A 15922-nucleotide genomic window follows, 5' to 3' on the forward strand; every position below is an offset into this window, starting at 1 on the left:
TGGTTTTGTACCTGCACGCCAGGTGTTGGAGGGGAAAAGAATTGCTAGTGGAAGAACCTTGCTGAGAACGTGAAGGCAAAAATGAATGACATGAATAAATGAATTTGTTCTGTTGTTTTTCTAATGAAAAACATGGGAGTTGTTATTGCATCTCTGTTTAAATGCATGTCTACCTGATGGGATAGCAAGCACCTCATTTTGCCATGGTGGTGGATTTTACAAGGCTGTTGTTTATTAGAGATGGAGAGAGTGGTACTCCATGTAGTGTGTTGTGTAGGAAGCTCCTATGGTGAAGTTTTACAGAAGCACTGATCTTGCGTTAACTAAGTTCTCCTAAAGTTTAAACCTGTCACGCAGAGTGGCAAAACCCTCTCCTTCCCCCATATGTTGACATGATGCCTTTATTGGATCAAGGTCTTTTAAAATTGGAATGAAAGTGAAATGGTAGATGTTCCTGCTGACTCTTCACAATGCCTTTTGTTGTTTTTCTTTTTTTGTTTCGAAACCAAAGCAAGGAATGAACTGATGACTTAAAAAAAGAGAAAGGTGATTAAATAAGAAAGAAATGTGGCATCTTATTTCAGCAGTCAGAATTTGTATCTTTGCTAAATGACTAATGGAGTGGCCGTGCAATCCTGTAAAGCAGCAGGAGAAAAAAAAGGGCGTATTTTAGAGAGGATGATAACTGGGTTAGAGGCATGTGATAAAAATAATTACTGTAATTAGAAACTACACCTTTGTGCAAACGTGTTTTTTTTTTATGCTCTAATTACAGTGTATCGTTGTAATAAGGGTAAATAGTTTTAACTGTGAAATCTCCAGTTGTGTTCTGAACAGGGTATTTCTCAGCCAGAGATTGTCTATGCTTATGGAAGTGAAATCTCACAGACTAAACCCTGTAGTATTACTTTTTGACTTTTATTTAAATAAAACTAAATACTTTATTATTTGTGTGTTTTACAAGTGCTTGTATGTAGTGGGTGTAAATGGTGAGGTTTTGGTTGCAGGGGCAGTGGCAGCAGCAGTCAGGTTCCAGCCAGCTCTGCAGCACTGTGCACTTATGCTCAGCCATTCAGGAGCGTGTGGTGCTTCTGTGAAAACATCCATTAGAACTATCTGTGAATACCATGGCACAAAGGAATGTGGCCAGGGCAGCAGCAAGCACCCCACTGTGGTCCCCAAGGGATACATACATGCTGTACTCAAAGCAGCATTCTTCCTCCAAACAGCTTTATTATTTTTTTGTCGCTCTATGAAAATTACTGATTTTTAGGTGATATTCATAGATGAAAGATTAATGTATGTCTGCCTCTTCATCTGATACCAAATTAATCCTAATAGGTTTTTTTTCTGACATTATGCTAATGTCAGAATCGATGTGCAGCTAATGCACACCACCAATGTAGATTGAGCCGTATGATTACAAAACAGATGAGAGTGTATTCTTTATTACACATTGTATCTGTCAGACTGCTCTTAGAATACTGAACAAGTATTAATCTTCAGAATATGATTTTCTTATGCAGTGTAGATTAGTGATGAGTCCAGGAGGCAATTATCAGGGGATCTGTGTTCATCTCATTGTAAGGAAACAAATCAAGTCTGTTTTGCAGCTGCCCTTTCCATGTGTCTCTGTAAAGCAGTGTCAAATACTTCCACAGCAAAGTCGACATCCTTTTTAGTAATGCACATTGGAGGTTTAAATCTAAATGTCTGAGAGAGGGAAAGAAGAAAAAAAAAATCCTTAATACTGCATGGAAATAATACGGATTCTACCAGCCCATCACTTTCTGCCCCTCAGTCTAACCCTAAGTGTGAAAAATTATACGAGACCCACAGAGCAGGGACTGAAGCTTCTGATCAATGCACTCAGAACTGGAACAGTTTTGGACTTGACTGCATCCAACACTTCTGACAAAGCAACTGCCTCCAACAAAGGCTTGACTAGAGTTGGTCTTGTTTGCAGCTCTGTTATGCCAAACAGAGCTAGTATAAAACCTTAGATGGGTCTGTACTAAGAAAGAACAGAGACGCGGATGTGTGCTCCTTTCTGGCAGCTTTGCCACAGGGAAAAGTAGTATCTGTGGAGAGTGTCAGCCTCTTGCATTATGTCAAGTGATTTGGTGTTGTATTCTGTCTTTTTTTAAGGTCTCTAAGCAAATATAGCATGAAAGAATTGCCAGAAACAAACTTTCAGTAAGGGTACTATAGCCTGAATGCTCATTGACCAGGAAAGGATATATGCACAGTTCAACTTGTCAAGAAGGCAGGTTCTTAAATCCAAATGTTTGATCTATATTATAGTGTTTCCAAGAGTATTTAACTTACGTAAGAATGTTAAAACTTTCAGTTTAAATTCTTCTGTCATCATATCATGGAACTTTATGCAACAAGAGTGGAATAATGGTCTTTCCCACCCACAGCCTCAGCTGAAGCTAACACTCACAGATAAAGAGCACTTACGTGACACAGAATCAGATTTTACTGCACTCTAAGCTATTATTACCCATGTTCTGGTCTGTGACTTGTGGAATAACCGAGGAGGTGACAGCTGCAGTGCCCCATTTATTTTAGCCATCCTTCATGTATCTCATACAGAAGCTGCTTCCTCTATGCCAGAGCACTTCACTGACATGACCAGGCCTAAGTCAGTTCTCTGCTATTAACTCGTGTGATGCAAGGTGAGTATAGCATGGTGCGTCTTCAATTGGGATGGGCTGATTTCCATTCAGATGCAATTCCCACTTTTGTGCTGCTCTGCTGAGCTTGATAATAACAACTTAATTTTTTTTCTAGTTTGCCTAAATAAATTCTTTTAAATATAGAAATTAAAGGTCAGGTGATAACCCCAAAAGTAACAAAGACTTAGCATACCTGAATACTATTGACTTCCTCTAATTTAAATGGACTACAGGACATTGCTTTTCTAGGGGAAGTTGTTCTTCTAAAGGAAAACTCCAAACTCGGAGCTAGTTCAACATATTTGAATCAAGTAAGTCCTGCCTAATTTATGAAATAAGCAAGATTAAACAGCTAGTTCCTAAGAGTATACATTTTCTGTTTTATTTACTGAAGTTAATTTAGCCTGAGGGAAATGGAATGTAGACAGAAAATAAGCTTTACTTAAAACCAGAGGCTCAGTACCTGGCTGTAGAGTCCTCCTCTGCCTATCAGGACCCCCATGTCTTTACAGTCCTCCAAGATCTGACCGACTTCTTCAGCTGGAAGAGGGTGGCGATGGTCCTAAGGGAAGCAAACATTAAACTTTACTTCGATATTCTAAATTAGTTCTATGAAAATTAGGTATATTCCAGTCTTTCCAATAAACCTCACCTCATCTCTGTCTGTAAAAGTCAGCCAACGTAATTTATCTGCTTTCTAAGATGAGTTTATGCAATGAAGGCACACAAGTCACTGTTTACTCAAAACTTGTGAAGTACTTGAAATGCTGGAATGTTCTGTCTCATTTTTAGCCAGAGCAATGTTTTCTCCCTTCATTAGCTGTTTTTGAATAGATAATCTTTCTGTTCTTTCAAGTGGAATAAAATGTGAAAAATCTCTCAATAGCACTGTAAATTGAAAGGAATAAATGAAGTCACTAACCTTATCTGTCACCATTTCTACTCCAATCATAAGTCCCTTGCCACGGACATCACCAACAATCTTGAATTTATCCCGTAGTTTAGCCAGCTCCAGCAGCATGTATGTTCCCACATCCTCACTGTTTTTCTGTAGGCCATCTTCTTCAATAGCCTGGTTAAAATGACATACTGTGACAGTGTTGCAGGAAAAACTTCTAATAAAGTCTGTTAATCCCCATTTAGCTTGATGACACATTGTTTAGTTCAATTCTTTGCAGAGTATGTTCCTTCACTACTACAGTCCTTACATTTCTCTTTTCTTACAACCATCTGATGTCACTGGAGTTCAATTTAACATTTTTCGTTATTATATTTTGTTGTTGCTGTATTGTTTTTTTGCATTTTACTTATTACTCCATAAACATCATCATAGAATCATACAATGGTTTGGGATGAAGGGACCTTAAAGCTCATCCAGTTCCAACCCCCTGCCACAGGCAGGGACACATTGACCAGGCCAGGCTGCTCCAAGCCCTGTCCAGTCTGGCCTTTAACAGTGCCAGGGATGGGACAGCCACAGCTTCTCTGGGCAACCTGTGCCTCTCCATCTTTCTTGTTCATCCCTGCTGGGTACTGGAAGGCTGCTGTAAGGTCTCCTCTAAACATAATCCAGTAATTCCTGCTCACATGGAGTTAGAATTGAAAAATACCTGCCCAGCAGATTATTTTCAAAATCTTACCAGAAATATTTTCATTCTCAGTATCATGAGAAGAAAATAATTTGACAAGGCATACCTGTATTTAATGTGCAGCAATTTAGGGAACAACCTGAGTGTTGTAATTTAGATTCACCAACACCCTGCTTTTCAATCACCATCTTTTGTTTTTTCTCTCTCCCCTCTGACATGCAGCCAGCTACCAGCCCTGACACACACAAACTGTTTTATGAACTTAACATTTGCATTAAGGAAATTCACAGTAAAACCAAACCCAACCCAAAATGCAATTACAGAAGTTGAAGTGGGTGTTTTCCTTTTTTCTTCCTTTTCCTTTTTTTTTTTTAATTTTCTCTCAACTCCATTTTATTCTTCCTGACACTGACAACCTCCTCAGACCTATTTCAGATCCAGGCTCCAAGTTACTTTATAGCCAAAAAAGCCCCCAAACATTGCTTTATCTGTTTTACCTCCAAAACATGGTGTACTTTTAAACTGTTTTTTCAAAATCTTGTTATTTTTATGATTAACCATCTTATCAAATAGCTAAAGAGAACCCTAAAATATTCAGGAAAGTAATGTGAATAGAAATAGTATCTGCTGCAATGAAGTGACATTCGAGGATAAATAGTCTGTACATGATAAAAAGAAACTGAAAAGCAATGTACTGCCCACTTCCTGATTTTCTGCTGGATGATAACTGAAATATGTTGTAGCTTTGTTCTATTGTCTTTTTAATGAGGGATTTTTTTTTTTTTTCCTTCTGAAGGAATTCTGACTTCAAATATTTTTAATTATCTGGTCATTACGGCTTTTTAGGCATAAGGTAAAGGCTGTGGAGTTGAAAACAATTTTGTTTAGCATGTGTGCCAGAGAATACATTTGGTTTAGCTGATAATTTGTGTAATCCTATGAAAGAGTTGGATAAGGATTTGAGAAGGCACTTTCCTACCTCTTTATTAACAAAGTAAAGAACATAAAGGAGCCAAATAATGGCAATTCTGAAAACATAGTAAGAGGGTTTCTATTCTTAGAGGGATGAAATTTTGCAGTGGAATTAATCACAAATTTTTCCTACACGTAGGGCGTATTAGCCATGTATGCATAATATATACATATGTTTATGCACTTTATACAGTAATTTAAAAAGATGCCCACATATAACTTTATAGTAAGAATAAATGTAAACATATTTCATGTTTTGTTATAAGTAGCAATATGTAGTATATATCAAACATAGATAGTGAAATACATAAATTTATACAATGTTCTGCCTACATCAAGAACTGCAGCTCCAACTGTGCAGGCCAAAGGGTTTCCCCCAAATGTATTAATATGAAGGTTTTGAGCCAAGGAACTTGCAATCTCTGAAAGAAAAAGAACAATATTGATTACTCTTACAGTTGCCTTATGTTTGGTAACTGTACTTATGTGCTTTAACTGTTACATTTGCTGTGCTTCAAGCCTGATTCTACTGGAGACAACACAATACAAAGATTTCATGTTTTTCTTGCAAGTAGTCTGTACTATTCCCAAAACCTATAGTGTCTAGCAGATGGTAAAAACAGACTTTTTTTTTAAAAAAAGTCACGCTTCTAACATGCTGTCAATTTCCCCCTTAAACTGACATCTACAAATCTCCTTTACTAGATTCAGCCAGCCATTTGTATGAACGAAGCAGCTGGCCTTATCAACTCACAGAATATTGATTACTAATACTGTGAATTCAACGAGGATTTCGAGTATTTACCAGCTATACCAGCTGCATAACTCACAAGGTCATCCCTGCCACAGTTATACAACTCACCCCGTTTAGACAAAGCTTTCCGCTCGTATAGCACAGCACTTGGTAAAAAAATGCGAGCAATGAGAGTCCAATTCATCTGTCAATTGACTGAGACAAAGATTACTCACAGAGCTCAGCTGTTTGACACACATGTCTCCAGCAGGTAAATACTGTAGACTGTATTTTGTAATTGCTCTATTTTAAATCTTAGCTGAACAGAACTCTTGCACCTTTTGTTGTAACAACAGCTGCCATTGGAAAGCCATTACCAATTCCTTTTGCCAAAGTGACAATGTCAGGGACTACACCATGTGTCTGAAATCCCCAGAAATGGCTGCCTGTCCGTCCAAATCCTGTCTGTACCTTTCAAAAGAAAAATACATAGAAATCCCCATCACTTTCTCACATTTTATAATAGGTTATGTTTTTCTTGTCTTTTCTTGGCACTGATTTATATTAAACTGCGATTATATCAACTTGCATTAGGATCCTTATTAAAATGGCTTTGTGCAAAACACTATTTACTGTTATTGTAATTGGGTTTTTCTTTTGCATATGGAAGAGATAACACATTACCATGTCTTAGGCGTGGTGAGATGCATAAATAAGCAGCTCCCATTTCAAAATTAAGAGGAAATGCAGTTGCTTATCACATTTCAAAAGCAAATCCATGATTGCTGATTTCTACTACTGTAATGCTTGAGGTACATACCACTGTCACTTTGAAGCATTTGCTACTATTTCAAAATAATTTCAGCTAAGCAAATTCCATTTTTTAATTCCAATTTCCAATTCCAATTCCAGATTCAAAAATATATTTGCAGTGGTACAGCAATCAATTCCCTCTAGAGTTTATGTATGCCAACAACACTCATAAGAGGAAGTGGCAAGCCTCACACCACATATTTGTGGGAATTTACTGCTCCCAAAAGGTAAGGATTGAAGTCTGTGTCTAAAGTTGGAACACCACATAGCAGAATAAAGGTAGTAAAATCTGGAAGACTCCTATGCCTGGAAAGACCATAGAATCATAGAATAGTTAGGGTTGGAAAGGACCTTAAGATCATCCAGTTCCAACCTCCATGCCATGGGCAGGGACACCTCACACTAAACCATGCTACACAAGGCTCTGTCCAACCTGGCCTTGAACACTGCCAGGGATGGAGCATTCACAAAGATGCACTGTGCAAAGATGCACTGTGTTAAATTTAAGCTATGAAATGCATAGCATTTCATTCAGATTATTTCCAGGCTTCCAGTTGTATTCTTTTAAGACGAATTTCAGAGGCTCCCCAAGTCTAGAGTTGTTATGTAAAAAAAAAAGTAACTCACTTCATCCGAAATACAGACACCCTGTCTTTCCCTTACTAGCTGATAAGCTTCCTTTAAGAAACCTCTTGGGTACTGAACAGCTCCATTAACACCCTGCCAAGACAAAAAAAAGAAAATGTCTTCAGGAACAGACAAATAAACTGAAGTTTAACTGTATGACTATCCTACAATAGGGAAAAATACGAGCATCCCTCAGGTAATAGCAAGACTCGTTTCAAGCTTCTGGCTTCAGCAGTGAAACTGCTTCAGAAAGCTCCTGCCCAGGTCACTCATTCTCATTCCACAGGGCAGTTTGCTGTTCTGTCAGTTGTGCTGGTATAAATGTTTGTGAGGCCATACTGTAAACTGGATCACTCTAAGAAATAGCTGATTAAAGATAAGCTGCCAAAACAAGTGTCTTAAAAAACTACATTCTGAGAAACCCAAAGTCTGCTTTTGATGACAAAGCCAACTACAGAATTCACATCCCTTCTTTGGTTAATTTGTTTAAAACATTGTTTCCTCGATTACTGTTCACCTTGCCTGTTTTTATTCAGATCAGAAATCCCACTCTACACATGGACTGCAATGGCTGCTTAGACTTAGGTATGTAAATGCTTAGAAGGCAGGAAACCAGAGACAGCTCCAATTTTCTCTGTGGTCACAATTCTCACTGTTTTTTTCTTGCTTTTCCTGTTCCCAGGACATATTCTCTATTCTTCCTACTGGAGAACCACAATATACAGCAGTTCTGAAACTAGGGTAAAGCACCAAAAGAATGAACCCCATGGCCACCACTTGCTGGAGAGTTGTTAAAAATACAGTGGACAACATGGTTGGGAAGAGGTGAAAGTAGGAATTGAGGTAAGGTTACAAAACCAGTAAAAAGCAGTATGAAATTTGGAAGAAGGTATTAGACACTAAACAACAACATGTATCACTGCCTAAATGCAGAAAAAATGTGTATGTTTAATCATGATTCTCTGTTTAACTTCATGAGCAAATTTCTAGCTCCACTGAATCAGGAACAAAAGCTGAGATTTTAAGAGAGTGCAGCCATTCTTTCAAACATTTAAGGTGCTTAAGACATTAAAAATAATAAAAATCAGCAGAAGTCCATGGTTAGAATGTAGCTAAAGTCTGTAAGCTTTGAATGTTTCACACTATTTTTGCTATCACAGGTGAGAAACAGCAAACTACCTACTTGAATTGGTTCAGTGATAAATCCAGCTATTGTCTTTGATACTGAGGTATTCAGAGTATCTTTGAACTGTTCAATGTACTGGTCCTTTGCATGACATATACCTGTTCACAGGGGAATAGTTTAAATGGAATTTACTTTAAATGACACAAAATTAGCTTCAAAACATGAAAATATGCACCTAATCAACAAGTATTATCTGACTGCATGTTAAATATCACCTGTCAAAAACACAATAGAAGGCTAAACATTAAAGGAGAGAGTCCCTTATTTTCTCTTAAATGATTCATACTCTAAGGAATGACAAAACAGCAAGGCAAAGCCAACAGATGATGTTACACATTGTATAGGTCAGTAAGCTGTAGGTTAGAGACAGTGTTTGTGAATCACCTACATAAGCAGAAGGAATAAACAGACACTTTCTTAGGGGTTAATAAACATTAATGTAAGACATGAGGAATCATTAGGTTAATGTAAGTATAAGGATTCTGGAAAATAGAGCTGCACATCAGTCTATACTGAAATAAAGAACAGTATAGCTAACACACCTATCCACTGGGGATGGCAAAGCTAGAAAAAAAATTATTACGTATGCACGTGAATTAAAATACTACAGAGTTGAAACTGCGCAAATAATTCACTGTAACTGTTGTTAACAGGAGCAGTAAAGGAGCTTTCACTTTGTGCTGTGTGCAGAATGGTTTGTTGCATGGCTTTTTGCGTATCATGGGCTACAGGTTATCCTTGTTATTCATTCATTTACTCCAAAACAAAAGCTGGAGAGCTGTCAAAACTTCAGAAACAGCTGTTACGGTCAGTGCTGGAAACACCAATCAACACTTCTGTTCCTTCAGATGTGCCAAACTGAGTTCCACAGCTTCCAGAGTTGATCATAACAAATGCTGGAAACAAAGGCTGGGATTTTAAGAACAGATCTTTCTCAGTGGAAAGCAGATGCTTTATGCCTTCTGCAATATTTTCTTTGGTCACTCTTGCAAATCCTACCCGGAGGTCTATCTTCCTCCAGGTATAACCTATTTCCACAGCCCTCTAGTATTCTCTAATCTAAAAGCCAAATACTTCTTGTCATTGACCAACCTTCAGAACAGGTGCATTTTCGAACAGTTTGCACTGGAGAATCTCTACAATGGCTGCCTCCCCATGGACCACGAAAAACGTCTGGTAACATTGTCTGCCAAGCATAAGAGATAGCTACAGGTTTGATGAGACCTTTCTAAAAGATGTTTTGATCATACTTAGGGATGACTAGTGAAAAAAAAACCAAAAACCAACCCCAAAAAAGTCTGTTAGAGTCAAAGGGGATACCTGGTTCAAGCAACTTGTCTGAAAAACACTTGTAGAGTAACCCTGAACTTCTCCCTCAAGAAATGGTAGAACAGAGACAGTTTTGGAACCAATAAGTTCCAGCAATAGTCAGTCAGTTGATAATTTCCTTTGTTTTGTTCTTTGTTAGTCAGAAGTTTTGGTTATCTCAGATTAATAGCAATGTTTTTAGAGTTTCTAGTAGTACTTTAATAATCCAAAGTATGTTAAAAATCTGCAAAATACAGGGAGGCAGGCAGATCTAGTAAAGTAATTACTGGCTGGAAATTTTGAGCTCCAGCCTTCAAATTGTGTCTTGTGACAAAATACCACATGACTTCAGACAACTCATTTATTGAGCCAGGTTAGTAGGCTGTTACAAAGGAGCCTTTCTATAGCCAGTGCTGTGGCTGAGCTATCACCAGAACAAATCAGAGTAGCCAGTGCCAGCTTCCTATCTGTTCAAGGGCAGGGAGATAACACATTGCCATCTACCCCCAGTTGATATGTCTCCTGTCTTGCTGAAACAAGAGACATCACAGGGGTATTTTTTTTTCATTCCAGGGGAGGATCTGCTTCAGACTAGCTGAAAGCAGCTTTGCACAGATTTGCCAAAACAAACTTGTGAAAAGGGCTTCAGAACATTAATTTGCACCTTACCATGCAAGCATTAAACATGACTAAAGAACTCTAAATCATCAACACTCATGTTATGGCTGTCCCATCTCCAAATTAGCATAAGTAACCTTATGGAGAAGGAAAGGGGACTGTGGCTTCTTCTACTTACATAGCAGGACAGCTACATTGTAGCTAGTGACCATAAAGGACTTCAAGAATAGAAAATGTACTAATGGTTAAAATATTCAACAATAAACTGTTAGTTACCCAGATTATTTTCTGAAAATAAAAAATAATAAAAATCTCACTGTTAAACAACCAAAGCCATTGGCAACACCATGCTTATAAAGACCAACAGATGTCAATCCCAGCGTGTAAGGGCTCCCTCCATGGTATGCTCCTCTGTGAAAACAAAGAAAGTAGATGAACATCACTCATTTCCAAGAAGCAACTGTAGCAATGTTATTAGTTCTAAGAAGGTAGGTTTCTGAGCTATAAATTATTAGGGAAAATGAGCATTGTTACACTTGAAACACAAATATTCCTACTGCAATTTTCCTCTGGTTCTGGAAGACTCATGACTACTATCTGCACTGGTTTCCTGAAATTTCAAAAGTTAAAATTGTAAGGTAATGTTTTCAAGGAGAAGAGAACAATGACTGGAACCAAAAGCAATTCCAACAGTGTCTCATGAAGTTCTGCTGTAGCATCTGAGCCCTACACAGCAAACATACCTGTTCTTTGAATCTATGGAACTGCTGCTCTCTCCAACAGATGCTGCAATCATTAAGCCACATGGTGATTCGCTACCAGTTTTATTGGCAAATCAGAAGTTCATTAATGATAATATATAAGCAAGGTGGGTACTCAATGTTCTGCTGAATAGTAGAAAAATACAGTCCTTCTTTGCAAGACCTTGAGGCTGCCTAGGATGCATAGTAAAGAGAACTGCTTACACTCACTCCTGCACCACCTCTGCTGTGAAGCCAGAAGAGCTTTGTGTACCTGTGCAATGAACTATGATTCAGGGATTTGGCAGAAAAATAAGGCAGCAAAATAAGCAGAAAAAAAAATTATCCTTTTACCAGGTTTGCTTTAAGTCACAGCAGTTCCCTGCTGCGGTTCACTGCAGCATTATTCCAGAGGTACCTTTGTACCCCCACAAAGGGGACAAAGGGGGATACTGCGGGGGTGGAATGAAGGAAGAAAGCAGCAATTGCTGAAGCATGCTGTGGCTCTGAACAAAGGTCCTCCAAAGCACATTCTTAGAGACTAGACCCTTTTCTAAGTAACAAAGCCAAAAATTGAAGGTTTTGTTTTGTATGCAAGCTAGTTCTAATTTACTGTACCAAATCTTCAACTCCTGTTTTATTCCTTTTTGTCAAATAAAATAATTTTATAGCATTCTACTCAGCACATTTGGGGTTAAAGAGTTCCCTATTATTCCTTGGTTTAGGCAGTATAGATACTTAATCACATACAGAAATGATCATTACCTGAAAGAGATGATGTCGAAGTTACGAGTATATAGCCTTGCCATGAACATAGCCAAATCATTGGCTTCTGACCCGCTATTGGTTAGATAAACCACCTATAGGAGAATGCTTAGTATCAGTAAGTGCACAACCACCACATTGCTCAGCATCAGGCCATGTCATTTAGTAACATCATGAGCTATAACCTATCACTACCACAAGATTACTTCATGCAATAAGCAGTGTTGCCCATACACTACAGGTGAGAACTAAGGTTAAGCTTCAAGCTGATTTACACAGAAAGAGTAAAAAAAGAAATCTTTAAGAGTTGGAGTCTTCAGATTTTCCTAAAATGGAACAGTGATTCAAACAAAAAAGAAAGTGTCTGGGTTAAACTGAACATGCCTGACTGAACAGAAAAAACCTTCACAGAGGTAAAAAGTGCTGCAACAGTGTACCTGCATATTAGTTACTAGGAGTGACATACACAGACATAACCATGGAATAGAAAAGATAAGCAGTTGGCTTACTGAGAGCAAATGAGGATTAAGGGTAAATCCTGTTTATGAGTTCTGAGATTTGAAAACAGCTCAAACTCTATTTTCACCACTTTTAAAGTAAATTTTCAGAACTGGTTGCTATTTTCCACTGCTTAAACTATTCATATGCCTTACACTTTTGTTTTGCATTGTTTTGTTTTTGTTACTCTCTTTCCATTTCTAAGATTGCACTAACTTCATACTCTTCTACTAGCCCAAGTTCATTTTATCACCAGTTTATTTTACCTGAAAAAAGCCAGTATTTTTCTTACTCTTTCTGGGCATATGAAACATTACATTTATGTGGGTTGCTTATTTAAATGTCAATAAAGCTCACTACAGAGAGTACTGTCAAATACTTTTCACTTTTATGAGATAAAACAAATTAAGCCTGACTACATGAAAGGCTACATGAAAGGCAAGTTAACACCTTAGTTCCTTCAGTAACTTTTAAGCTTGGCAATGCCATTTCACATTAAGAACTTGACAGAGAGAACGAACAGAACAGGAGCTTGGGATATTATGCTTGTCTACATTAGGTCTAAAGAAAAGGCTTTGAGGGTCATCATGCTCTCTGACAGTTTGTAGTCTCCATACAGATTTTCTCTCCACAGATACTGTGGCTCTCACTTATTTAATACATATTTTTATATTAAATGTTTCTTACAGACATCCCCTTCACCAGCCCCTGGTCCTGTAAGGAGGAAAGTACCTTAAGTGGATCTGGAAAAAGAGAAGTTAGCTTTTCAGCATACTCCTGGATTGATGGGTGCATGTAGATACTAGAGGTATGCCAGAGGCGAGCTAGCTGTTTCTGGGTAGCCATAGTTACTTTCCTGTACATAGCATAAAAAGAGACAAAGGGATTCAATTCCACACACGTGCACTCATACCAGCACACACCCATCTGTTATTAATCCTGAAAACTCAGACACTGTGCCATTTGCCAGATCGATGAGCAAGTAAACAGAATCGATTAATCTTTCAAAATGCAGAGGAAACTGACCTTAATATAAATCATACAGGACAATACAGTGAACTATATTCTGCTTTTAGGCTCACAATGCCACAGATTAACAAAGATCAAAACAAAAGTATCTTTTCCTGTATTTTATAGCATCAATCAAATAGTAACATACTCACGGGTGACAATGACCAACACCAACAGTGACAATTCCAGCAAAGAGATCAAGGTATCTTCGTCCTTCATAATCAAATAACCACTGCATGTGTCCTTGATGCAGCAACAATGGCTTCTTGTAAAATGTTCGCAATGAAGGAGAAATATTTTGTTCACGAATCTTCTGCATGCGTTCATATGAATGGGACTGAGTGGAATAAAAAAAGTCAGTATCCAATTATGCTTTCTAAAGATCGAGACTAATGGAGCTGTAGTGAATCACATAGATTACACAGCTGTCTATAGCAGCTGTTCACAGAACTAAGACTTTAACAAATTCTGTCACGTATAAGGTTCTACAAACCCCTGAAACTCAGCTTTTGAAGTAAGACTTCTGTTCTGCACTTCTCTCTTCCTTAGCTTTTCAAATCAACAGTGTAGCCAACCTGTTACAGAACTGCCACACAGGTACATCTATAGGTTACATCCTGATTCGAACAGAATTAGTTTTTGTCCAAACTACCAAATTTTTTAATCGTATTTCATGAACTGACTATTTATAGCAGATAAGCCTATCAGTCCAATCTAGTAATGCAGTCTTACTTAAATACAGTGGAGTATGCATGACTTACTTTGTATTTTTCAGGTACAAAATTGCAAGGAGGCATTTTTGCTTTTGTGGAGACAGAGCTTTTCCATTTCTGCTGCCTAAAGACAACTACAAAATAGTAACAGAATTACCAAACACTTATAAAAGTGCACATCTGAAAAAGTTTCTCAATAAGCTTATTCACACACAAGCTACAATCAAAGCAGGTTTTGGTGTGTGTTTTGGTGAGATTTTTTTTTTGAGATATTTTCTTGTGGGAAAAAGAAAGCAAAATATATGTAGATTTTGAACCCACAAATGCACCTTCCTCTTATCCACTAAAATCCAGTTCTCATTTTCACATGAACTTTTATTTTGATAGGGGGTTTCTAATACAAATTCTTATCTGTGAGCAGCAAGAGCAGGAATCCTCTCCAAGTGTGTGCCAGGAGCCCAGGGTGACCACAGCCCTAGTGGTACTCTTGGGGACCAGAGTACAGTCCCAACAGACCTGAACAAACCACGGTCCACTGAGAGTGACCACCTAAGCGGAGGAGAGGAATCGCATCCAGAGTCCACCCAGAAAGTCCAGTCAGGAGCAGCAGCAGATGGGGCCAGAAACAGGGCTGGAGACAACATAGGTCCAAGGTCCATCCAAGAGACAAGGCCAGAGGCTACCTGGTGGCAGGGACTGAAGGGTCAGAGCTGAGCTGAAACAGGGCTCCTGGGCAGTGGGCACAGGCTCTGCGTCATGGCTGTTACAGCTCTCCCTGACATCTTCTGTCCTTTTTCCAAATCCCTGAAAACTTCACACTGTTCCACCTTGCATTTAACTGGAAGTCCAATTAATCAGGTATCAGAAAAAGTTAACATAGAATCACATAATGGACTGGGTTGGAAGGGAGCTTAGGGATCATCTGGTAAAATATATACTCTGCATTCCTAACATCTGTAGAGAACTACACATTTAGTTTTAAATGTCTAAGGTTTTAAACAATTTCTAAAACACGTTAAAAAGTACATGAACGAAGAATAAAGTTTCCTGAAGTAAATTACATATGCTGTTACTTCCCTTACAACCACCTAAAGCACCAATGAATTACCCATCTACATGAGTCTCAAAAGTATTAAAGAAAGGCTATAAGTTACAGCAGTTCTGCCTTTGGATCTCTTTCAAAGGGAACGGCAGCTAAACCAAAAGCGCTTCTTTCCCCAACCCCCTACAAACACAGAGCTTTAACCAAATCCCGCATGACAGTGGGGTCCCGAGGACACCCGCTGTCCGCCGCCGTCCCGTCCAACCAGCCAGCCTGGGCCTGCGGGACTTTGGGTCCTTCGAGAGGATGGATTCTTGCTCTTGCTGCTGCCAGGTGGGAGCACGGGCTCCGTGCACAGCTGACCCCTGCCGAGCGAGCCCCTCACGATGGGTCGAGGAGCTTCAGCCGCTCGCAGCCCCTTCCCTCCTCGCCCCGTCCCTCACAGCGCCGGTCGCTTACCGCAGCCGAGCCCGCGGCTGCTCCCCCTCAGCGGCAGCGCGCAGCCCACCGCCATGGCTGCGGGTAACAGGACAGTGTCGGGCGGAGCTCGCGCGGCCCTGCCCCTCACCTCGCTCCCGCCGGGGCCTCTCCGCCCGTGCCACCAGGCCCGTCCGTTCGTGCGGCGT

The 15922-nt window shown here is 39.1% G+C and overlaps 1 protein-coding gene and 1 long non-coding RNA gene across 12 annotated transcripts; one reads left to right on the forward strand and one right to left on the reverse strand.

The window, feature by feature from the left end:
- Positions 1–1032: 1032 nt before the first annotated feature.
- On the reverse strand, positions 1033–15812 carry AGXT2 (alanine--glyoxylate aminotransferase 2). 4 transcript variants are annotated; one of them, XM_031051536.2, is made up of 14 exons: positions 15756–15812; positions 14303–14388; positions 13694–13878; positions 13263–13386; positions 12033–12127; positions 10845–10938; positions 9694–9787; positions 8599–8699; positions 7416–7508; positions 6353–6446; positions 5576–5664; positions 3604–3753; positions 3145–3243; positions 1034–1713 (listed from the first exon to the last, which is right to left on the reverse strand). In XM_031051536.2, the coding sequence occupies exons 1-14, from the start codon at positions 15808–15810 to the stop codon at positions 1597–1599; spliced, it is 1476 nt and encodes a 491-aa protein (XP_030907396.2). In that variant the 5' UTR covers positions 15811–15812; the 3' UTR covers positions 1034–1596. The 4 variants fall into 4 exon arrangements, with proteins under 4 accessions (XP_033928862.1, XP_030907396.2, XP_030907394.1 ...); XM_031051534.2 differs by having other exon boundaries at positions 1035–1713; positions 6314–6446; XM_034072970.1 differs by lacking the exon at positions 15756–15812 and having other exon boundaries at positions 1036–1713; positions 6314–6446; positions 14303–14418.
- LOC117437944 (uncharacterized) lies at positions 2580–15409 on the forward strand. Of its 8 annotated transcripts, none has more exons than XR_004550576.1 (6): positions 2583–2681; positions 6888–7015; positions 7952–8000; positions 8098–11395; positions 13220–13338; positions 13668–15409. It is a non-coding gene; the product is annotated as an uncharacterized lncRNA (long non-coding RNA). The 8 variants fall into 8 exon arrangements; XR_004550577.1 differs by having other exon boundaries at positions 14317–15409; XR_004550579.1 differs by having other exon boundaries at positions 8098–8258; positions 11311–11395; positions 13220–15409.
- Positions 15813–15922: the final 110 nt, after the last annotated feature.

Source organism: Melopsittacus undulatus, chromosome Z (genome assembly GCF_012275295.1).
Source record: "Melopsittacus undulatus isolate bMelUnd1 chromosome Z, bMelUnd1.mat.Z, whole genome shotgun sequence".
Classification (NCBI taxonomy): Eukaryota; Metazoa; Chordata; class Aves; order Psittaciformes; family Psittaculidae; genus Melopsittacus; species Melopsittacus undulatus.